The following is a 22,929-nucleotide window of genomic DNA, read 5'->3' as shown; positions in this document are numbered from 1 at the left end:
TGCATGTTTCATGGGATTGTTCTTACTGGAGGGATGGCAGAGATTTCAATGATAATCCAAGACCAGATTTTACGTTTTCGTTTGATACTGCTTTCTTTCTCGTGAAACAATATCTTCGTAAATTTAGTTTTGATGGAAGTCTTTTATCTCTTTGATCAGAGATCGTCAAAATGGTCATGTCTTGAGCATCAACAATCAATTACTCATGGCTGGCAAAAGCAAGAAACGCAACCTTTCTTGATGGTAGCACGGAACACCTCGGTTGCCAACAAAATCTAGTTTTTATTTGTAGGAAAAGAACTACATCTCTAACTTGTTCTGGATTGTAAGACATGCTCATACGTTGTTCATTCTTGTCGCAAGGAAAACGTCAACCATGGAGTAAAAGGAAGCGACAAAACAAGAGAGGAGAGAACATGAAGAGCTGAAGGGGAAGCTGGATAAGAGAGGGGAAGGAGGACCCGCTAGTTCGAGTCCCGAATCGGCTCGGATCAAGTCCTGAATCAATGGGTTACCGAATTGACCCGCCAGCTCGAGTCGGCTCACACTGGAGATTAATAGTCGCATCAAAGATAAGCAATAGTTAGCAGCAATGATAACATTGATAACAAAATAAATGAAAGAAAAGTATCATCATAAAAGACTAGGAAATCCTGAAGTGCTATCATCACAAGTTAGAGAATAGATGGAGAGGTGATAAAAGGAAAGAAGGAGGCTTAGCTTGATTGACCTCCATGAAAAGCGAAGAGGTGGCATCTGATAACAAAGTGGAGAAAGAAGGGAAAGGGAGGAACTGCTGGAAATCATTGGCATGAGAGGTATTGGTAAGAAATCATCATAAGGAAAAGATCCATTTTCTTGCCAAACACCTCATGCCCACAACTTCCAGTAGGTCTCAGTCTCCCCCTCCGGCTCTTCCCAAGTTCCTTCTCTTCTGCTTCTATCAGTAACCCTTCTCTTTCCACTCCTAATTTATTTGCCCATTTGTGACTTTGTGTTTTGCTTTTTGGACCCTATACTTTGTATATTTGCTTACTTTTTTTCTTATTGGTCCCACTGATTTGATTATTTAATTCTTTTTTCTGTTTTTTACTTTGTATATTTGCTTTTTGGACCCTATACTTTGTATAGAAGGGCTCGTAAGTAGACATATTTAACAAAATAAATTAAATGGGAAAACATGTTTATTTCTTTTGTATTGTATTGCAATAAATGAACGAAGACTTTATCAGTTGACTTCCATTTACATAAAACAAGGGCTTGTTATCAAAAGAAAAAAAAGGAGAAGACAACAGGAAGTTAATTATAACTTAGCCCCTATACTTTTAAATTTTTTTTATTAGTTCGTGGTTTTTGAAGTTATATATTTAATTCCTATGTTTTTAAATCTATTTACAACTTAGTCCTTTTATCAATTTTATATTATTTATCAATTTATTTTGAGAAAAGAATCACAAGAAGAAGAGGAGTAGATAATACATGAAAATTTGTTGAGAAAAGAAAATGCATTTTTGGTGACAAAAATACAAATTAAGAATGGTCAATGTTAGGCAAAGGAGTGTTTTATTATTTTTATAATCACAAAGGTAAATTAATTAATCTTGAGAGTTAATTATAACTTAGTCAGTTAATTATGTGCTATCCAAAATAATTAAATAGCTCTTTTACCAAAGTTAATTGTGTTTAATTTGGTAATATTTTGTTAAAGAAAATTCCACCAATCTTTCCATTCTATCTACTTTTCCTTTTCTATTTCTTAAAATAAAAAATCAAAATAAATTAGAAAAGAACATGAGATATACAAGAAAAAGACTGTTATAAATGGATTTAAAAAAAGGGACCAAATATATAGTTTCTAGAAAACAACAAGGACTAATCAGTTAGTTTTTTAAGCTATAGAAACTAAATTATAATTAACACTCAACTCTGATAAACTATAAAGGATAAGAAATTCAAAAGAAATTGATATTAAAATCATATAAGCTATTTATATTCTGATAGGTAATTTTATTACCAACATCAAATTGAATCACAGTTTTTAATCAAATATTTTTTATATGCTTTTTTATATTCATGAATATGAAGTTGAACCATACTTTAAACCTAACATGCATTTCACCCACACCGATCACAATAAAAAGTGATTTTTCAATTTTTTTTTTTTTTAAATTTCAACCATAAAAGCTGCACAATAACAAACTTACTCAAAGAAAAAGAAGCAGAGGGGCTGGAGTTGAAATGTTCTAAGAATAGTCTATAGCGTGGGAAACAAGCTTGACCAGTCTTCTGGCCCAAACAATCTCCGAAGGAACGAGCTGCTTTTCACATTTCCTTGATCTTACATGGATTCTGTCTAGGGAGCTTCGCTGATAGGCATCCCATCGTGTCTGTGTATATAAATTCCACAGAGGCTGACGCTATAAATTACAATGATTTGAAGGACATTTAGCCTCAGATGAAATCAAAGGTTCATAAACTTGTAAATCCAGTTTGGACTCACACCTTGTTAAACAGGTCATAAGCTTTAGGGCCATGGGCCCAAACTTTCGATTGTCCTTAACTTCCTACCACAGTATTTGGTTGAATCTGCTGAGTTAATCCAAAAATCTATGATTTCAAAAAATGATACAAATCAGGTTTTAAGTTGAATTAATTCAATTAAATAATGTTAAGTTGGTTAGGTTGACTCGTGATCTAATTAATCTAATCTAAATTTAGTTGGGTTTACATCACAAAATTTAAAAATAAAAAAATAAAAATAATAGACACAGAATTGACTGTACAATTCAATAACCTGTTTTTTTTTTAATTCAGTACCTTGATCATTGTATATGAGAAGCCTAGTGCCTAGTAATCTTAAATATGCGAAGCAAGACAAGCCCAAGCAACATATTATTGGGTTTTTTTTTTATTTTTTTTAAATTAGTACAGTAAATGTAAAGTTCACATTATTGTGTTCCGACAATTAAATGATTGGCACACTTAGAAAGCAGTTAAGTTTTGATGATGCCGTGATAAAAAATAAGATCATTTAAGCAGGTGCAAGAATTATATCCAGTTGTATTATTAATAAGCTCAAATTATGTAGTAAACGATGTAGACGTTAATAGATACATAATTTATATTTCTATATTTTGAAATCACTTGAACAATAGATAGGATAAATTATTTTTTATTTATTTAAAAAATATATATGTTTTTTTTATGTATTCCTAGGGTTACTTGTAATTATATAATGTGAGAATTTGTTGGGTTTAGTTAGAATTTATTAATTAGGATTATTGTGGTTTTATACGTGTCTTCTTTTTAAACAGGACAAAATTTTAAGTATAGTTTATATATAGGAAAAACTCTGTTCAAACTTTGTTAAAATTATAAAACTTTTAACTCTCTAAAATCATAAAGTAAATTAAATTTCAGATTAATAAAAATTATGATTTTATGAATTTTTTCAGGCTCAAAACACAAATTTTTTTCAAAACTAGACAATAGTTAAAATAATCCGACCATTTCTCAAAACGATTAGACTATTTTTTTGTGTTGGTCGGGCCATTTTAGCTACTATCCAACTGTTTTTCTAAAATATCTAGCCATTTCTCAAAATTATCTGTTAATAAATATCACGATTGATAACCACAATATTTTAATCAATCACAATATTTTATTATAATTTTATTGCATTTCACAATTGGTACATTTAGACAAATGTTACAACTCTGAAAACGCCATATTATTCAAATGTCAACCGCAACATATTTAAAATTGTATTATTTCACCAAGAGCTTTTTTATTTTGTGTTACTTTGTCATTATTTTTTGTGTGCTAATTACACAATTTATCCCAGATTATTCACCTAAACAAATAATTAAGGGACCTGAAGCCACAAGGAAAGAAACTCAAAATCTCAAAATAAATACACATTATGGCATACTATTGGGCTCGTTGTGGTGGGTGATTTCCACGATTCAGAGTGGATATATAGCTAGGATGAGGCAGAGTGCAAATCCCAGAAAACTTCGAACAAAATTCTTGCATATAAAAGAACATAAAAGAGATCTACTAGCGTCTAGCAGACCATTAAACATAGTTGTGATGAGAAAAGTCGGGTGTTTAACAGTACTTAACAAGCCACACAAAGGATACCAATCCATTTATTTCATATAATTATAGATAAAGATGATTGCCACTTGCTGCAAGCTGCTGCTAGCTGCTAGCTTTATTTCTGCATTGATTTCCATCAATTTGCCCACTGCAAAAAAAAAAAAAAAAAAAGCGTGTGTATAAGATATCAAGAAGTATTTTCTGACTAATAAATTTAACAATTCTCTCCCTTACCCATTCACTCACACTCATATAATACTTAAAAGCCCAATAGTTTGGATTGTTTCATTATTTTTAATAAATCCATTTTATATCACAATTAATCAATTCAAATAAATGTATTTTTATTAACTGTTTATAAATTCTTCATCAAATAAAATTTAAATGAAAAAAACAACATCATTAATTATAATTGAAAAAATATTTCAAAAAATTGTATGTATAAGATGTCCTCTCTATATAATGTATATATTAATTTGAAACTCTTAAGGTACTTGACTTTTAAATAAAAATAAGTATCACAAATTATATCAGTACTTGCTTCAATTTTTATATTTTTTAAAAATTAATTAAGAAATAATAAAAGTGTAGATGAAACATAATTTAATCTCCATATTATTAAAATAAAATCTTAAACAACTAAAAGGATCTTGAAATGGATTGCATTAATTATTCTTTAAAAGGAAAACAATATCCAAGTGGTACTTTAATTATTTAAAAAATTAATCAATTATTCATGATAATGTATGAAAGCTTGCTACTATTTTATAATATAAGACAGATAATATATATGAAATCATGGGACAAATGTTCAACATTCACCTTCGAAGCAGATCCCGAAGTGAAATCAGAAGAGGGCATCGGTGGTTTGATCATGAGTTCTTGGGGATCCTCATGGCTGTTCTCATCCATCATTACTTCCTAGCAAAGAAAACCATACACACAATTGCATCAAATATAGCAGAACATAACCACAGTACTGTTTGCATAACTTTTAGGGCAAAATAACAATAGAAAAATAATTCATTGAACTATATCACTCACTCCATTAAGGTCCAAGAAAGGAAATGCAGGCATTTGCATGTTAGGAAGAGATTCCATTTCTTCAGTGCACTTGGTCACTTCATCTTCCTGATTTATACCCAACATCTTGAAGGTTAGCTAGAATGATTGCCCTAATCCCTTTGTACTTAATTTTGAACGCGTGCAATTTCATATCAATGTATGTGTATTGGCAAGAGCAAGGGAAAAGAAAAGTCACCTTCTTCTGATCACAAGGAACGACACGATTCAAGAAATTTAGCATGTCCTCTTGCCTTATGACTCTGGAGATGTCACAACGCTGCAATGTTCGACGCTTACAACTAGTGGTTTGAAGCCATGAACGAAGAGTGAGCTCAAGGATGAAGAGCTCACAAGCCTTCGAGAACAAGATAGGAGTTTCTGCACTTATCATCTAGTAATGACACAGCAAAAACATAAGCAAGATAGTGAAGATCTTATATATATATATATATATATATATATATATATATATATATATATATATATATATATATATAAGTCAAAGAAAATTAAGAAAATATGTACGAAAATCTAATTTAATTATGGTGATTTTTGTTGAACAAATTATTGGATGTGATTATAATTGTACTAAACTTAACCATATATATCGAATAACCTTCAAATATGGTATAATGAAACATAGTGATCATCGACAATACTTTTATACAAATTTGTCATTTTTAAGGATTTTTAAAATGTTTTTACATATTTGTTTTCAAAACTCTCTAATTTGAAACCTCTTTAATTAAAACATTTACTTTTTTCGTTATTTTCTAGAAGAATAGTGAGTTTCTTCTTTTGGTTAATTTTACATAAATTCTGAAGGCTACTTGCAATCTCTTAATTATTTTCTTGTCTTAAAATCCTTCTAATCGATCATATATATATATATATATATATATATCATCCCTCCTCGGATTGAAATAAGATCCCAGCCATCAAAAAATAAAATAAAATAAAAAAGAACTCATGCAACAAATTGTTTTTTTAACCAAAAGAAAAACGAAGGTAAGTCATCAACTAAGAAATAAAAGATATGCAAACCTTGACATCTCCGTCAGATTTCATTACTCTTTTGATCCTTGCTAAAGGCAACATATTATTGCTCTTGGATGCTGAATATGAAAACGGTGAGACACCATATATATATAAATTAATAAACGAAAATAAATAAATAAATATTTAACATGCATGCACAATAAGCATCTCGAATCACCGAAGAAATTACCAGTAGTATTGTAAATCTCCAACAATTGTTGATTCCAAAATTCATCCAAATTTTGCTTATGTTGCTTCAATGGATAGGAAAATAGAGAATACCGATTAGCATCTAAATATATACACAAAAATGTAAGCTAAACATTGAAAAAAAATACATGAAAAAACCCTCACCAGCTCTTTGGTTGTCTGATGATAAGGCAACATGGAAGAGTTCATGGGCAGGGCATTTTCAATTTCTTGTGGTGATGGATCCGCTGATGCTAGATCGAGTTCTATTGATTGATTCAAATCCATGAGTATCCCCTCCCCTCACTTCCTTCTTCACCTTGATAATATATGAAGATACAATCCCTTAAATAGTGAGATAGACAATGAGCAAAATTAAGATTAAAGTTGGTATGAGCAATGAGCATTAATTTTAGGAATTAATAAACTATATTTTATTTAGTATATTTTTCATAATTTATTAATTAAAAGGATAGATATTGAAACGTCTTTTTCCCTGGTTTTGAAACCGTCGTAGAATAAAAAAGTATATTTTATACTTAAAGTTCAAGTTTCGCTGTCGTTGATATGTATTTTTAGAATATTATTTAATAGTATGAATCGTGTATTTATAAGAAGTAGTTTCTTATCACGTGCATGACGTTTGTATTATTTAACTAATTCATAATATTTTTTAATTTTTTAATAAATTATTTAGAATTATTTATAAATGAATAAATTTGAATGTTTAACAAACATACATGATTATATTTTTAAATAGTTAGGATAAATATATATAACTCTTACAATTAATAATTAAAACAACATTTTCACTTAATATGATATTATTATGTACCTTTTGTTTTATTTTAAATTAGTTTCTTTTCAATAATATGTGACAATATAAACTAAAAACAAATATATGAATAAAAATTTCTATAGCAGATAAATGTTTTTAGTTAAAACCTTATAATTTAAAGTTATTTCAAATGAAATAATCAAAGGAAAAGTTCTTCCATATGAAAGTGAATTGATTTCATTCTTATCATGGGAAATTAATGGAGTGTACAAAATACATTTTTAGGTATTTATTTGTAGTCTTTTATAATATTTAAACCCATTAATAATAAGTCAAGCTTTCCAAAATTACATTTGGCTAAATTTAAATGTTTTTTTTTTAATTTGTTTGATAGTCAATAATGACTTACGTAAAAGAATCTGATTCTTTGCTCCAAACCCACCAAGAGTTGGCCAAATAGCTTTTAATTTCGTAGGGCAAAACGGTTTGTCCTCGAGTACTGACTTTTAAGACGTTATAAAATAAATTATGTGTCATATATAATGAGTAAAATTTAGAAGAATATTTTTTTAAAAAAAATCAATACCGCATAGAAATCTCTTTAACGGCAGTAGAAAAAACAAATATCAAATTAAAAATTTAAAAGTGTGGTTGTTTTTATGTTATTATGATCATTTTAAAATTATATTTTACTTGAAAAAACAATAAATTAATTTTTAATGTTTTTTAATGATTATGATATGTTAATATAAAAGATAAAAAATAAAAAAATTATACTAATATATTTTCAAACAAAAAATAATTTTTCAAAAATATATAGATCACAGTACCAATCACATAAAACTTAATTAATTAGCCAAACTCTCATATTATCACAAAAAGAACTAATTTAGTTGTTGATTGCAAAAAGGAAAGAAAAAAAAAAGTGAATGCCTTCCTAAAAAGGTTCCCCTTCTCGGATTTCTCCATTTGAATCTATCAAATTAGGACTACAAATACATTTTGTTTATGTAGAATAATTTTATTGGTTAGTTTAATATTAATAAACTTTGGGATTACTGGTTAATCCCTAATAATTTATTTCCACCTTTTGAAAGTCATAATTTCATGCCAATTCCAGATATAATTATTTAACCAACCGCTCGGGTTATAGGTCGTGATGGGGGGTATCACCTAACAATAGTATTGATTGTGCAAGAAGATTAAAAAAAAGGAGAAACTTTTCCAGCTGAGGAGTTTCTTTTTCATGCCATTTTGTTTTCTTGAGCGATCAGTGCGCTACTGCGCTCCTTTCCCTTTCCCGTGCCTCGTCATTCGTGTCCTCCTCAAGGACCTCAACCTTCTCTAGGAATAGGAGGATGGCGAAGTTTTTCTGACAACAGAAGAATACAAATTGTTTTAGAATGCAGAGATGACAAATTGTGAATAGCGCTCGTGGCCTAATGGATAAGGCGTCTGACTTCTAATCAGACGATTGTGGGTTCGAGTCCCACCGAGCGTGTGTTCTTTCTCAACATGTTTTGCATCTTTGAAGCAAGGTTCCATTCATGTAAAAAACAATAGGATAAGGATGATTAGATATAATTTTATTATTCTAAGAAATTTGGAAAAGTATTATTAATTGAATGAAATAAAAATCAATAAAAAATAAGGAAGCGGGAATGTGAATGTGATTGGGGACTGAAACATCCAACCAATGTTTACTGAAAAAACAAAGTTTATTATTACACATATAATAAGAAAAACTTTTTTAAAAAAATATAGATAAAACTAACAAGTTCGGATATTTTTAAAAATTGATAACTTTGTTTCAAAATGAAAACAAGAGCTTAAATAACCAACAAATGGGCTAAACATAAAATAAAAATATTACAAAATCTGAAATTAATATATATTGAAATAGAAGAGAAAATAAATAGAAAAGCTAAATTAATTTCTAAAACATAAGAGCAATGAGGGTTGTTGGGCTATCCGATTCATAAGAAGATTTTTAAAATAGGTATTTGAAATGAATCTTGACCACGAAAATGAACTCGGATAGTGTTGGCAAAATTAATGCATTAGTACTGCTTTTCACGTCTTCTTTAAGTTTCTGTCTCAACTCTCATGAACGTTAACCAGCCATGTACCCCACGTCACATTAATTAACCAAACTAAGGGAGAGGGTGATGTCTGCTAGCTAGCTCTAGGTTTTTATTTTTCTTCACTTACAAGACATTAATATTGATCAAGATCCTCTCCTCTCCTCTCCTATATATTTATTTTATTCAGTTAAAACTTGTATACCTCGTCCTATATATATGTAGTCAATGTCACAACACACTAGTACTAATTAAATGCTCTTTCAAGGACTTAAATAACCAGTCCTTTGTATCAATGATACCTTGGGCTAATATATAAGCATGGATCATCAATAGTGAGGCATCCCAATTAAGTCGTCATGACTATTACTCAAACGTCAATACACCACCGACAATGGTGGTTGGTGCTGTAGTTAATTACCTCACTTGATTATGACAATGGATCCAGATTGGCCCAAGTAAACAACGTTTGTCCGGCAGTTGGCAAACGTGGAACAATGACATTTTATCCTCTAAATATATATCAGCATCGATCGAGATGCATGTATATATTATTGTACATATAACATAACTAATTTGACAGAGAGAGCAAATAAAAATTTAACTAACAAACTTGAAATGGAAGTTGCGTAGAATACTTGAAAGAATGCATCATTACAGAACTTGGAGTTTGGTCTTAGTTTTGGTTGGTGGGTTGGTTGTTCACAAACCATACCCCCCCCCCCCTCTCCCCCCAGCCCCACTTGAAATATTGCCTACCAAAAAAAAAAATCCAATTTTCTCATTACTTACAACTTACCCAATGATCGCCCCCAATTTATCAAATACAATTTGCCATATTTTTCAACTTTTTTTTATTCTATATTGGTTTTCCTTATTATCATTACGACATATGATGCATGAACATTACTGATTAGGTTTATATACATAACCCTGGGCATTTGCTTAAGCTTTACACCATCCCCTTTTCAATCAATCAATCAATCAAGTCCAAAATTAATCCATGCATTTTTAGATGATCAACGAGGACCCAGTAGTAACCTGTCTTGGTCAGTGAGAGAGTGGCGAAAGTGGCATCTGTGTCCATAAGGACAAACCCCTCCAGCGAGAACCATACGGCAAGCTTGAGTCTTATATCTCGGGTGTCTGATTACTGGACGTAGCTCGCCAATGCCATGAGCAAACTGGCAATTGTTATCGTAAGGACACGTGCCTGTCTCTTGCCACTTGTTGCACAGCTCTGTCTTCCACATCCCCTGATTAAACACCTCCAATTCCATTCCAGCAGCTATTTCCTCCTCTGATCTCTTCCCCCCTCCTCCTCCTGGCACATACACCCTCTGCTGCATCTGCATACACTGAAGTATATATATATGCAACCCATTTTTAATCACTACAAAAAATAAAAAATGCTAGAAATTTGTCTTCATGGTCCAATATAATTAATTGTGCGTGTGGTATTGGAAAAAAATGTCCATGCACTACACTTCCAATGATCTTAATTAAATTTCGATTCTAAAAGAATGGAGTGATCATACTCAAATTTCTTTTCCTAACAGATTAATACTATTGGAATACAATATTGCACACAACCAACCTTAACCAATAGAAAGTCCAAGAGCATAAAATGGACGACTTTGATTGACCCCTTAATCATCAGTGTTTATCTAAAAATTATATATCCAATTTTAGTTGTAATTCTTCTGCATATCGGTAATAGACTCTATCGTACAAATTCTGCATAAAATACAACTGCATTATAATCTAGTGAAATAATTAATATATTCACCTCCTTTTTAATTAATTATATATTCTGTTGTAAAAAAAATCCTGTAATTTTCTCTATTTTTTGTCAATAAATCTCTTTTTTCCCTCACAGAAACTATATAAAATTAAATAATATTATCTGGACCAATACAGAACCACGGGAATAACTCTACCGGAATACATATATATATATATATATATATATATATATATATATATATATATATATATATATATATATATAGTAGTTAAGAAAATAAAATAGACAGATAAATTGGTAATTTTAATAGAGAGGGAACCGTACGAACTGGAGAGAATGGAATTTTAACATCAAATTGATAACAGCCGTCTATACAGCTTAACCGGACGAACTGGACACAGTACCTAACACAAACAATACACACACAGTTCGCGTGCTACGTTGCATTTCAATGGAAACTTAAAAGCCAACAAAACTTTTCACCAAAAAAAAAAAAAAAAAGCCTAACAAAACTCGAAAAAACATAAAGAAATTCAACTCACCGATCCAGAAACGAGTTGATCGAGCTGACTCGCCACACGAGACCGACTCGAGTTACTACTTGCACCATCGCGACCGCCTCCATTGGTGCTCACATTACCAGAAACCGCTTGATTCACCTTCACGTAACCACTAGATCTGACGGAAATGCTCTTCGGCAACGTCACCCTCTCTCTCTCGACATTATTAACACTGTTCCTTCTCTCAATGGCAACATCACGGCTGATTCCAAAAGCTCTGCCCTGATGCTGCATCGCCGCGGCCTGAGAAGAGAGATTGATAAGCTTGAGGAGCTCACTATTTGCGACTCTGAGATCCGCGTTCTCTTGACGAATCAACTCAAGTTCATTAGTTAGGGTTTGGAGGCGCGAGAGAGAGACATTGTAGTGATCGCAGAGGTCCTGGTACTCGAGAATCAGTCGAGCTTGGCGGAGGCGGTTCTCAGTGGCAATCTCATCGGCGGCGGAGGAGGAGGTAGGGGAGGCGGTGGTGGAGGGAGTGAAGGAGAGCGAGTTCGGGAGCAGCAAGGGTTTTGGCGGGAAGATTGAGAGGTAGAGAGAGGTGAAATTGGACGCGAACTGATCTTGATCGTTTGCTTGGTGGTAATCGAAAGGTGGTGATTGTGCAGCTGTTTGCGTCGCCGGTTTTGAACCGGACGGTGGTGGTTGTGTTATCTCCATTTCTCTCGAGACAAAGAGAAAAGGAGAGAAACGAAGCTCCTTCGTAGCTTATATTATTTATATATATAGCAGCAGGATGAGTGAGTCTGGTACTTAGGTGAGTCTGGTACTTAGTAGAGCATGATGGATGAGAATCGTCAGAACCACCCTTGGTCGTTTGATTCAAAATGGCGAGCTCGTTGATTGTTTGGAAACACGTGGATGTACCTGATTGGTTGGGAGCAGGGAGAGTCAATGGTGCAAGGAGCACAAAAGCTAAATCCTTCAAAAAAATCTAGTTTCCCGCCAAGGGAACTGAAAAACCGTTAGAGACACCGCAACAGAAAGAGAATCGGTTTTAGAGAGAGAGAGAGAAGTAGAGGTGATATATGCACATGGGAGAGCATGCATGTGTGTGTGTGCGCTCTTATATATATATATATATACACGAGAGATATATATTAGTTAGAGGGAGAAAAAGAAGGGTTGTTAGGGGGGGTGTTGGGGGTAGTGGTGGAGTGGCAAAGAAGGGTGTGAGGGAGGTGAAGAATGAAGTTTGAAGGCTTAGGATTTAATTGGGTGTAATCATGGTGATCGACGGGTGGAGGATTAAGGGATGGTTTGGGTGTCTATTTTAAGTAAGCTTTTGATAATTGGGTTTTTGTTAGCATAGTTGCTTCTTTATCACTTCTTTAACTACCTATGGTCCCTCCTCTTCCTTTGAATGACAAGGAATGTACTGTTCGTTTCATGACTATCAACAGTTCTTCCTGCTTTTCTAATTCTACCAGAACAACAAAAAAAAAAAAACTGTATTTTTTATTAAAAAATAATAATTTATACACTCAGGAAAGAAGATTATTGTTCTGGAGTTCCAATAAAAAAAAAACTGCAATTAAAAATTTTCTTATAAATATATTTGGTTGTATTTGGTTAATTTCCGAGAGAATACAAGATATATAAAAAGGATAGAAAGATGTTTAATTAAAGAAATTGGGATAAGAATATAAAATAAATTTATCCTTATAAAATTTTTAAAATAAATTTCTATCATTTTAGAATAAAAAAGATAATAAGGAAACATGTTTTATTTGTTCTAATTGTTTTGTTTTTTTTTTATTTTAAAACAATAATTAAACACTATTTTAAAATTAACTTGGGATATAAAATCTCTAACCATTTATTTGATTATTATAATAAAAGAGATATTTGATTTTTTAAAAAAATAGACCTATATATATATATATTATTGATTTGCAAGCAACATATATAAGTAATTTCTGAAAGAATGAATTACTTAATTAATTATATCTTGAGTTTATTTTCTAGAAGTTACAGATTTGAATTCCACAAATCTCATGATCACGGAAGATTTATATAATCATTAACTTTAAAATTTTAAAAAATTAATTAAAAAACACATAAACTGGTCCGCATACCTATAATTATATATATATGAAAAAAAGGAATGAATCACGTATAGCTAAGAAAAGACTCACCATTCCAGATGAGGCAAGGGCCTATAGAGAACTGAGTGTAGATTGTTGCGCCATCTTTTTACTATAATTGGTATGCTCTTTCATAATTACTTGGTACGATTGAACTCCTTTTATTTTAAACATATAGATATGTAAATGAACCAATGATCCATCAGTAAACACGATGCCGTTCAGATATATTATGACTGACAATTTTATTTCAACCTCTAAAGTGCTTATAGTTGTGTGAAAATAACTTATTGACCACTAAAGTGTTAATGACTGGATTATAAAGATTTAGTACCTTTTTGTTAAAAAAATCCCTTCTTTCCTAATCAAGTTTTTCCATCTTAACTTTTTTTTTTTTAATTTTTATATAAATTGGATAAAGATTAAACATTTTTTTTTTTTGAAACATAATTAAGAACCGATTAATTAGTTTTATTGAAATTAAGGAACTGAATTATTTCTAACTTTGGCCAATCTTTCTCCATTTTATCTCACTCCCATTTAATATATAATATTTGACTTAATACTTCTAAACACGTATCAAATACTTCTTTGATATATTTTAAATTAATAAATAATAAAAATTTCCATATGCTTTTACAATTCTTATAAACATATTTCGATGCATTGAATCTTAGAATTCAATATGAGTTATGTATGAGTTAGAATTTAGAATTTGTAAGAGTTCTACAATATTAATAAGATTATTTCTATTAGAATTTTATTATAGTTATTAATTGGTTAGTTTTCCTCTTAGTTATGTAAGGATAAAAGTCTTAATTTAAGTTGGACTTGTTTGGCCATATGACAAGCCATCAAAACATGCAGAATTATATATAAGAAAATAATAAAAAGAAAACAACAGCTGCTTATTTTTCTCGTAGCAAAACCAACATGAATGTTGTTTAGCAGTTGATATCATTTGCCATAAAAAAGGAAGAACTAGCATTGAAAACGACAATTAAAAATCAAATTAATTATGAAAATAATAATCAAAAGGTATAACATTAGACATCGTATAAAGAAAATGGTGTGGTGGTGACAATTGATAACTCGAAATTACCAATAACAACTCATATTGATAAAACGACAATCGCATCTCACTATAACTTTAATAAGGTATATCTTCAAGATGTTTATCATGTTCCAGACATGAAGAAAAATTTGGTGTCTGTAGCACAATAATATCAACATGCTATTATATCTTATTTGATCCATATGATGTTAAAGTATGCTAAGATTATGATTATGATCAAGATTATGACAATAATCTTGATCATAATGAAGAGCCAAATCAACTATCAAAAATTTATTCTATTGATCATTAGAAAGAGGAGGTTCAATTACAAGTTCAAAGTTCAAAAGGCCTTTTGATTTCATACAAAGAAAAAGATGATGAACAAGATGAAGAAAAGCTTGTTGATTTTGATAGTCTTGAAGTGTTTGAAGCATTTATCATTAGGACATCTGTATGTAATGAAGTAATTGTCTGACCGGGTTATATAGAAGAGAGTAATAAAAAGTCTTATCTAGATAAAGATAATTCTGATTCTTTAATGTTTATAGAGAAATGTTCAAATAATGTACAAGAACAAGAGGTTAATGCAAAGCTAGAACAATCATCTACAAAGATGGATGTTGTTTCCAGTTGAAAATCTTGTTCGACAGAACTATCCTCCTATAAGAAGAGTTTAAGCAATTAGAAACTTTATTCTACTTTGTGAATCCAATGCTCCATTTCTTAACAAGGAATAAGTTGTTGCATAGAAAAAAATTTCAGGTCAAGAGAAATTTAAGGAAAACTTAATGGCTAATAACATTAAGGGTGAAAGTTTTAAGAGAAAGATTTCATATCTTTATGGTATCATTGATGTTGAAGAGGAAGAACTAAAGGATTTAATTGATAATATTGGAGGTAAACTATAAGAAATTGAAGACGTGCAAGCTCAAAAGTAAATCTCAGTTGGAAAAGCTATGAATCCAATTGAAGGTTTGGAAATACAATTGATGTTAATCACAATCATTAAACTACCTTTATCATTGTCGAAGAAATTCATATTAGATAATGATGGAATATAAACGACATCAACATTATTGAGGCAGGACATTGTAAAGACAAGGAAAAGATGAAAGAATGATATGATAACTGATATTAAAAGGAGTGTTAGAGTTCAATATTAGTTAAGAGTTAGGATTTAGAGTTTTATTGTTGTTAGGAATTAACTAGTTGATTAGTTTTTCTCTTAGTTAGATAATGATAAAAATCCTAGTCTAAGTAGAACTTGTAAGATCATATAAAGTCATATAAATATTCATATGAATTACTATTTATAAAGAATATTGCAAAGAAAAAAAAAAGGTTAGTTTCTGTATTTTTTTTAGAGTAAAACCAACACGAGTTTTGTTTAACATAGAAAAAATAAATATATTTCATATGAATTAATACTTATAAAGAATATTGCAAAGATAACGAAGAAAGCAAGTTTATCATTTTCATTGTAAGAGTCGTTCCAATTAATATGAAGATTAGTTGTATTTTCTTCATTAGATACTTATTGTTATTCTTTCTTTCTTAAAATAATAATGAAAAAGAAACGAATAAATATATCCTTTTAATGAACATGTCCATAAAATATTGCATTCTAATTAAGATTTTAAAATTAATGTTCAAGCATTTAGATTATTGAGCTGAATCACATGGGAGGATTCATAAAAACGACCTTTTTTGTTCAACAATGATAAAAAGGTAACTTTTAACTATCATAGAGATTGTCGAGGCTGTAAAAAACCTTTATGAAAGAATAATTTTCTTTTAGATCGAGCTGGACTGAAATTTGTGTAAGAATGGTGCTGTGATGTGGTTTTTAATTTTATTTTTTATCCACAAAATTAACGACAAAATACTGAATTACCAACAAATATTATTCTGACGGACGTATTCCGTCAGTAAATTAGAAGGGTTGGCATGGAAACTTTTAGAGAATTTGTCCAATGGAAGTTAAACAGAAAGAAATACAATGTAGCTGCCTGTTAAAGACATTAAGTTCTTTTCGAAAGTCCCATTAGTTATTACAAAATTGTTCGGAGCAATTTAAAAACTAACATTCAGGGGTAATTTCATATTTTTCACATTGTTTTTTATGTTATTATTAGATTAGCTAAGGACAATTTGGTCTTTGAACAAATATAAAATATAATTAAAAAAAATAAAAAGTTGCTAGTGTGTGCAATGAATGCTCCAACATGTGGGAGGTGCCTCCGTCCTTTGAGCAGTGTCTGTGAAGCCTTCAACGGTCAAATATCAGCTTTCACCATTTCATTAAAAGCGTTACGGTATCTTCTTTCTTTTGAGATTGCGTATGTGGTTGGTAGTTGTGCAGTTTATTATCGTTGATATTTTATGTTTTTTCCCTCTCTTTTCTCTTTCCTCGCCTCGAAATCACGTTGGCCATCAAAATTTTAGAGTTATCCTTTTATTTATAGACATTTCAACTTTGATCCTTATTCTTTTGATTTTTAATTTTTGTTCTTACCCTTTGTAAAATGTTTATTTGTTTTCAATTCATCCTTCAATTTCAATTTGCAATGTTTAATTTTTTTTTTCCAATTTTTTTTTCATTCTTTTAATTGTTTTTTTGAGTTCTTTTGTTAAATTGAATTTTCTTAATTTTCAATTTCACCCTTCAATAAAAAATTGTTTTTATTTTTTATTTCAACATATATCCTCATTATTTTAATTATTTTTTTTTCTTTTAGGTCCCTTTGTTAAATTATAACAATTATTTTTTTTCACCCATCCATAAAAAATCATATTTATTTTTTATTTTTATTTTGATCTTCATTCTTTTAATTACTATTTTTTTTATTTTAGATTCTTTTTGTACACTTATAATTCTATTTTTTTAATTTTATCATTTAATATTTGATTAGTTATGAATTAAACTTAATAATTTTTCCAGATATGATGCTTCCGGTCTGATGACTCGGATCACATATTTGAAAAGTTACATGGGTTAACATCTTTTTTTTTACTTATTTTCTTTTTAGCTTTCATCATTTGACGTTTTTTTTTTAGCATGGTTGATGGGTAAAATCACAATCATTGAACTCTCCTTTGAGGACAAATTCATTGACATCAAAATTAATTTTTTTTTATGGCTGAAATATAGCCGGCAAATTCTCTCTATCCTCTTTACTTTCTAGTAACCTTTTTTCTCATTTCTCATAACTCAAGGACAGAAACATAATAAAAATAAAGTTGGAGGATTGAAAAATAAAATCATAAGACTTTATGGATTTAATTGAGAAAAAATGAAAACTTTAAAGACTAAAGTGAACTTTTGCTAGTTATTGTTCCCCTTAGTAACGTGGACCGTGCATATGGGTGTAGTTTGTATTAATTTCCATGTATGCGTAAATTATAGCTTCAGCATGCTTGAACCGACTGCTTGAAAATATTTTAACCTGGGCACGAAAATGTATTATAAAGAAAAGAAAAGGACGTTTAAGGCCTGACCGAAGCCCAATTCACAATGTTTGGTTAGACCATCGCTATTATTAATTATTAATTAACTATAAACTAAAAGAGAGGTGGAGTTTTATTATATATGTTTGTCCTTTCACACTAACTTGTCCACCTCACTTTTTCTTATAGGTTCCTAAATGTTTTCTTTTTTCATTTTAATCACTAAACTTAATTTCTTTTCAATTTTCTCCTTTCAAGTTCTGTTGACATGGTTTTATGTGTTGGGATTTGTTTCTATTTACATGTCCTTCCATATTTGATGTGTCAAAGAATATGTTAGCATTGAATTAAAGTTTAATTTGATGAAAAGGAATCTTAAGTTATTGTTAAACAAAGAATTGAAAAATAAAGTTCCAGAATTAATAAAAAAAAAAATAGAGTTGTTTCTTAAAAAAAACTTCAATATACTCTCTTAAATTTCAAATTATACAACTTCTTAAAGATTTTTACATTTCAGTCTAAAAACTTTATATTTTTAGTCCTTGAATGTTGAGGGAAGGGAGAAAAGATTGTCGGAAAAAAAGAAGAGAGAAAAAGTGTTTGACCAACCATTAATTTTGTTTTGATTTGGTTTAATTTTTGATTTTTAAACTAATTAAAAGTAGTTTTAGGCTTGAAAATATCTTTATTGAGATTTCTATGATATTTTTGTATTAAATCCCAGCACTTGGACCCAAATAAAGTTACTGAAAAATACCCTAGCAAATGACACATTATTTATTAAAAAATAGAGTGAACAACGTATCATCCACTCTTTAAAAAAATAAATAGGTGTGTGGACCTAACTTTTTTTTCTTAAATTTTCATTAATTAATTTTTAATTGAAAATTTAATTAATACCCCCTCTCTCATCTTTTAAACCATTTAGTCTATTTTCTTTTTCAATTTATCTATTGAATTATTTCTATAATTTCATTACTTTAAAAAAATATTATAATTTAGCTTTAATTTTTTTCCTCTTAAATTTTAGATAGATAAGTTTAATTTGTATATGCATTTATATAAATAAAAAATATTTTAAATAGCTATCAAAATTAACCTCTAAAATAAATAAATTATATAAATTAAAAAGGATAACCAAAGTAAAATTTTTTGTGTGTGTTTATATATATATATCTTTTGCTCTTACAAGTAAGATGAGCACCTCACTTTAGTTTCTAATTAGTATCAACGACTATTTTTTGATTGATAAGTTCATTTATTTTTTAATTTAATTTTTTAAATATAGATGTTATTTTAATATTTCTCAATAAAAAAAATTATAATACCAGAAAATTTATTACGTCAGTACCTTCTTTTCTTACATGAAAAATTGGTTTAGAATTCTACTTTTTGGTACACTAACCAGTGATCTCCCGTACGCCTTGAAATGGACTGCTCATAGCTAGATCATTGATGTCCAGGAAATTTGAGATATTAATTTATGGATATAGTTTAATTAGTAAAATTTTAGGTTTGTTTTTTAAAGAGTGTCTAGTCCGAGTCTTATAAATCTCAGGACTATTAGAGATTTATATAGTCGTTAATTTTAGGACTCATGAAATTAGTCGAGGTGCACGTAAGCTGATCCGGATATCCACGTTAATAAAAAAATTCAAAAATATTATTTTGAATTCCTAAATATTTTTTTATTAATGTAGGTGTCTCAGCCAGTTTGTGCACACCTCAACTAATCCTACAAGCCTGAAGTTAACAGCCATGTATATTTCTCTATATATCAAGTAAAAAATTTAAAAATTTATATTTTATTTATTATTGTTGTTGCGTAGATATCAATCATCCAAATATTATTTGTTATTTGATGTAAGAGAATATATATATTAAAAAAATAATTGAGTGGTGATAATTGATACCATTACCGTATCTCATGAGGACTCTTATGAGGTCAATTCATTAAGTACCCTATTATTTGATAATAATTAAGGTCTTTTTCACATATTTAATTAAAAATATCTAATCACTTAAAATTAATTATCTTTTCGTGCATTGATCAAACATATCTCAATTAACGTCAAAACTGGAAAAAAAAAAAATACAACAAAGAAGAAATTAATCCCTTGCGGGCATCTCAGTCTTCACGGGATCATATTTCATCGAGGTTCCATGAATTTGGCACACGGTTGCTTTCGAGAGAGACATTGGGGCCGGCCGCAAGATTCTTTTTTCCAAGATAACCTACTAGTTTATTAAAATAATTTGTTGTCTAATCACCTTTTAATTTTTTATTTGTTTAAGTTGTGTTTGTCTTATCCTTGTTAGGAATTTGGACGGAAAGAGAATGTTTGTTTTGCATAAAACTTTTATATGAATTTTTAAGTCTGGTTGAAACAATGAAGCTTCTTTACATTAATTCTGACCTTTCAGATAAGCATAATTGAGTTAAAAAGTACATAAACCAAACTACTCAAGCAAGTTGGCAAATTAATTAATTATATATATATATATATATAAATCAACTTTAAAAAACATAAGATTTAGGTGCAGTTTGTTTTTTTGTCCCAACAGGCTCCTAGTTGAATTTGTTTTCTAATTATTTTTTTGTTTTTAAATTGTTTTGATATAGTAATTAATGTTAAAAAATAAAAAAAAAATATTATTTTAATATATTTTTAAACAAAAAATATTTTAAAAAGCAATCCCTACCAATAAATATTAAAATATTAAGATTTATGAACTGTTTAATAAATAAAATAGTATGAAATACGAATAATATTTGTACGCTCTCTTCTTCTAATTGCTTAGATTAAATGGAGGAAATCTCCATTTAAATTTTAAAGTTGGTTCTAACAAATTAATAACTTAATAAACAGTAAAATATGGGCGTGGACGCTCAGGATTATAAAAGAAAGAAAAAAAATATAATGGGTTTAATTAACTTGATTATAGTCTCTTAATTATTAGGATGGCATGGGAGACATCTCCATATATCCCAAGGTTAATTTCTTGGTAAATGCTAATTATAATGCTTGTACACGTCTACTAAAGATATGACATTAATAAAACCTTTAATTTCTCAATGTACACATCCTAATTGAGATTAAATAAAATTAAAACAAAGAAGAATCTCAAATAAACATCCCAATTTTACGATTAATTTCCTTGGGATTAAGCTAGGAAATACAAATACCTTGAGGAAATGTATATATCCACTTATGATTAATTACTGATCTTCACGGTGGATAATTCTCGAGTTGCTAGCAGGTTCTTATAAATCTCATAAACCAACCTCTTCTCAAACGCTTCACTCGGGTAATTAGGAGCTTTAACTTGCCTGCCTCTTGGAACCCTTCTGTTTCCAAAAACATTTGTTCCGTCCACGTTTCCAGCCATACCAAGCATCATGTTAATATAAGCGTTCTTGAGCTTGCTCATTAGCTTCAATGGTGAAGCAATGCTCTTCAAAATTCTTAGCTTGGGCACTGCTTTGATCTTCCATACCCTTCGTGGGCTACCTCCGAATCTCGTCACCTTAATGTTCTTCCGGGCTGTGATCGCACCGTCGAATCGCTGGTATCGCTTTCTTCTCCAGCATCTCTTCCAAGAACCATAGAAGGAGCGAGGAGCCAGTTCCATTTTTAGTTTTTGAGAGAAAGAGAGGGAAGTTGTGGATTCTCTCTCTTTTTTTTCTTGATGGAAGGGACCTTTGATCTACTTTATGCTTTGGATCGGTGGGGAAAGAGTATTATTTATATAAGGGGGGAGCTTGGAATATTTCGATGGCGGTGCAAATGGTTTGTCAATTACGTCTGACGAGCAAAGAAACAGTGTTATTTATGCCATAGTGAGGTCAACGAAAGTAGGTTAGCACATTTAAGGTAAATGGAGTGTTTGAAAATATATTAATGGTTATATTTTATAGTATTTTTTGTTTAGAAATATATTAAAATAATATTTTTTTTATTTTAAAAAAATTAATTTTGATATTATTAGCATATGAATAATATCTAAAAACATTAAAAAACATTAATTTTTTTAAAAAATTTATTTAAAAAAAAAACTTTTAAAACAAAAAAAAAACTATAAAGTTAAGTTTGCGACAGTCATTTGGCCTCATATTGAAGGTATATGGTTTGTTTTGACTTTTGTTGAAGGCCGACAATATAACCGACCAAACTTATAGCTTCAATAGCGTTTATTTTTCCCTCTTGAATCCGAGTTCTAACTTCTAACCATATGAAGATTTTGAATCAAGATCGATAGCGAGTGCGAGAGATATTAATTAATATGGCAATTAAGTCTAAGGGCCTCTACAATTTCTAAGTAAAGAAAAAAATAAAAAATTAATTTTTAAATTTTTTTAAAAATACTTTTAAAACTAAAAAAAAAAAAAACGAAGTTCAGTTGTTTTTAGAAAGGAGGTAGCTCAAAAGTCAATTAATTATTTGTAAAATTACTACTTTCTTAATTTTTCATGAATAAGAAATTCCTGCGCTGTTACTCTAGATTTCACCGACATAATTTTCACTTCTGTTTCCAATCTATTTAAGGGAGACAGTTGGAATCAGAGTCATTCTCATCACCAACATCGTAGGGTCAACCTGGTATTAACGGCACAGAGATTATAGTTAACCGTCCACGGAAAGCGCAATATTTTTTTTTTTCTTGATCCCCTTAAATTCAATAAAATTAAAGCATGCTTTAGGATTTGTTTTCAATAAACAAACAGTTCTTGCTTCGACAACATGCCTTTTCGAAAGCTGGAGATAAAAATAGTCAAAC

General features: G+C 29.9%; 3 protein-coding genes, 1 long non-coding RNA gene and 1 other non-coding gene across 6 annotated transcripts; 1 reads left to right on the top strand and 4 right to left on the bottom strand.

The window, feature by feature from the left end:
* Nucleotides 1-210: 210 nt before the first annotated feature.
* Nucleotides 211-984, bottom strand: LOC112324637 (uncharacterized). Its single transcript, XR_002978605.2, has 2 exons — nucleotides 731-984; nucleotides 211-547 (listed from the first exon to the last, which is right to left on the bottom strand). It is a non-coding gene; the product is annotated as an uncharacterized LOC112324637 (long non-coding RNA).
* A 3,020-nt stretch (nucleotides 985-4,004) lies between these two features.
* On the bottom strand, nucleotides 4,005-6,739 carry LOC18099441 (nuclear transcription factor Y subunit C-2). Its single transcript, XM_024588338.2, has 7 exons — nucleotides 6,559-6,739; nucleotides 6,395-6,458; nucleotides 6,211-6,281; nucleotides 5,363-5,557; nucleotides 5,146-5,232; nucleotides 4,924-5,022; nucleotides 4,005-4,249 (listed from the first exon to the last, which is right to left on the bottom strand). The coding sequence occupies exons 1-7, from the start codon at nucleotides 6,679-6,681 to the stop codon at nucleotides 4,238-4,240; spliced, it is 651 nt and encodes a 216-aa protein (XP_024444106.2). The 5' UTR covers nucleotides 6,682-6,739; the 3' UTR covers nucleotides 4,005-4,237.
* Nucleotides 6,740-8,599: 1,860 nt separating this feature from the next.
* On the top strand, nucleotides 8,600-8,672 carry TRNAR-UCU (transfer RNA arginine (anticodon UCU)). The gene has a single exon. It is a non-coding gene; the product is annotated as a tRNA-Arg (tRNA).
* Nucleotides 8,673-9,865: 1,193 nt separating this feature from the next.
* LOC18099442 (zinc finger CCCH domain-containing protein 14) lies at nucleotides 9,866-12,718 on the bottom strand. 2 transcript variants are annotated; one of them, XM_006383336.3, is made up of 2 exons: nucleotides 11,542-12,718; nucleotides 9,866-10,610 (listed from the first exon to the last, which is right to left on the bottom strand). In XM_006383336.3, exons 1-2 carry the CDS (start codon nucleotides 12,217-12,219, stop codon nucleotides 10,272-10,274), a joined length of 1,017 nt encoding a protein of 338 aa, XP_006383398.3. In that variant the 5' UTR covers nucleotides 12,220-12,718; the 3' UTR covers nucleotides 9,866-10,271. The 2 variants fall into 2 exon arrangements, with proteins under 2 accessions (XP_006383398.3, XP_024444316.2); XM_024588548.2 differs by having other exon boundaries at nucleotides 9,866-10,601; nucleotides 11,542-12,630.
* Nucleotides 12,719-21,185: 8,467 nt separating this feature from the next.
* On the bottom strand, nucleotides 21,186-21,904 carry LOC18099443 (uncharacterized). Its single transcript, XM_006383337.3, has one exon. It carries the CDS (start codon nucleotides 21,781-21,783, stop codon nucleotides 21,367-21,369), a length of 417 nt encoding a protein of 138 aa, XP_006383399.2. The 5' UTR covers nucleotides 21,784-21,904; the 3' UTR covers nucleotides 21,186-21,366.
* Between the last annotated feature and the right edge of the window lie 1,025 nt (nucleotides 21,905-22,929).

The sequence above is a fragment of the Populus trichocarpa genome, chromosome 17, assembly GCF_000002775.5.
Source record: "Populus trichocarpa isolate Nisqually-1 chromosome 17, P.trichocarpa_v4.1, whole genome shotgun sequence".
In the NCBI taxonomy this organism is placed as follows: domain Eukaryota; kingdom Viridiplantae; phylum Streptophyta; class Magnoliopsida; order Malpighiales; family Salicaceae; genus Populus; species Populus trichocarpa.
Note: the sequence above shows the minus strand (reverse complement) of the source record. Positions and strands in the feature narration are given on the sequence as shown.

Coding starts and splice junctions, on each gene's coding strand:
- LOC18099441 (XM_024588338.2), bottom strand. CDS start 6,681: ATGGATTTGAATCAATCAATAGAACTCGATCTAGCATCAGCGGATCCA. Junction 6,282..6,394: donor GGAGATTTACAATACTACTG/GTAATTTCTTCG, acceptor TTTCATATTCAG/CATCCAAGAGCAATAATATG. Junction 5,233..5,362: donor TTCCTTGTGATCAGAAGAAG/GTGACTTTTCTT, acceptor GGTATAAATCAG/GAAGATGAAGTGACCAAGTG.
- LOC18099442 (XM_006383336.3), bottom strand. CDS start 12,219: ATGGAGATAACACAACCACCACCGTCCGGTTCAAAACCGGCGACGCAA. Junction 10,611..11,541: donor ATCAACTCGTTTCTGGATCG/GTGAGTTGAATT, acceptor TATATACTTCAG/TGTATGCAGATGCAGCAGAG.
- LOC18099443 (XM_006383337.3), bottom strand. CDS start 21,783: ATGGAACTGGCTCCTCGCTCCTTCTATGGTTCTTGGAAGAGATGCTGG.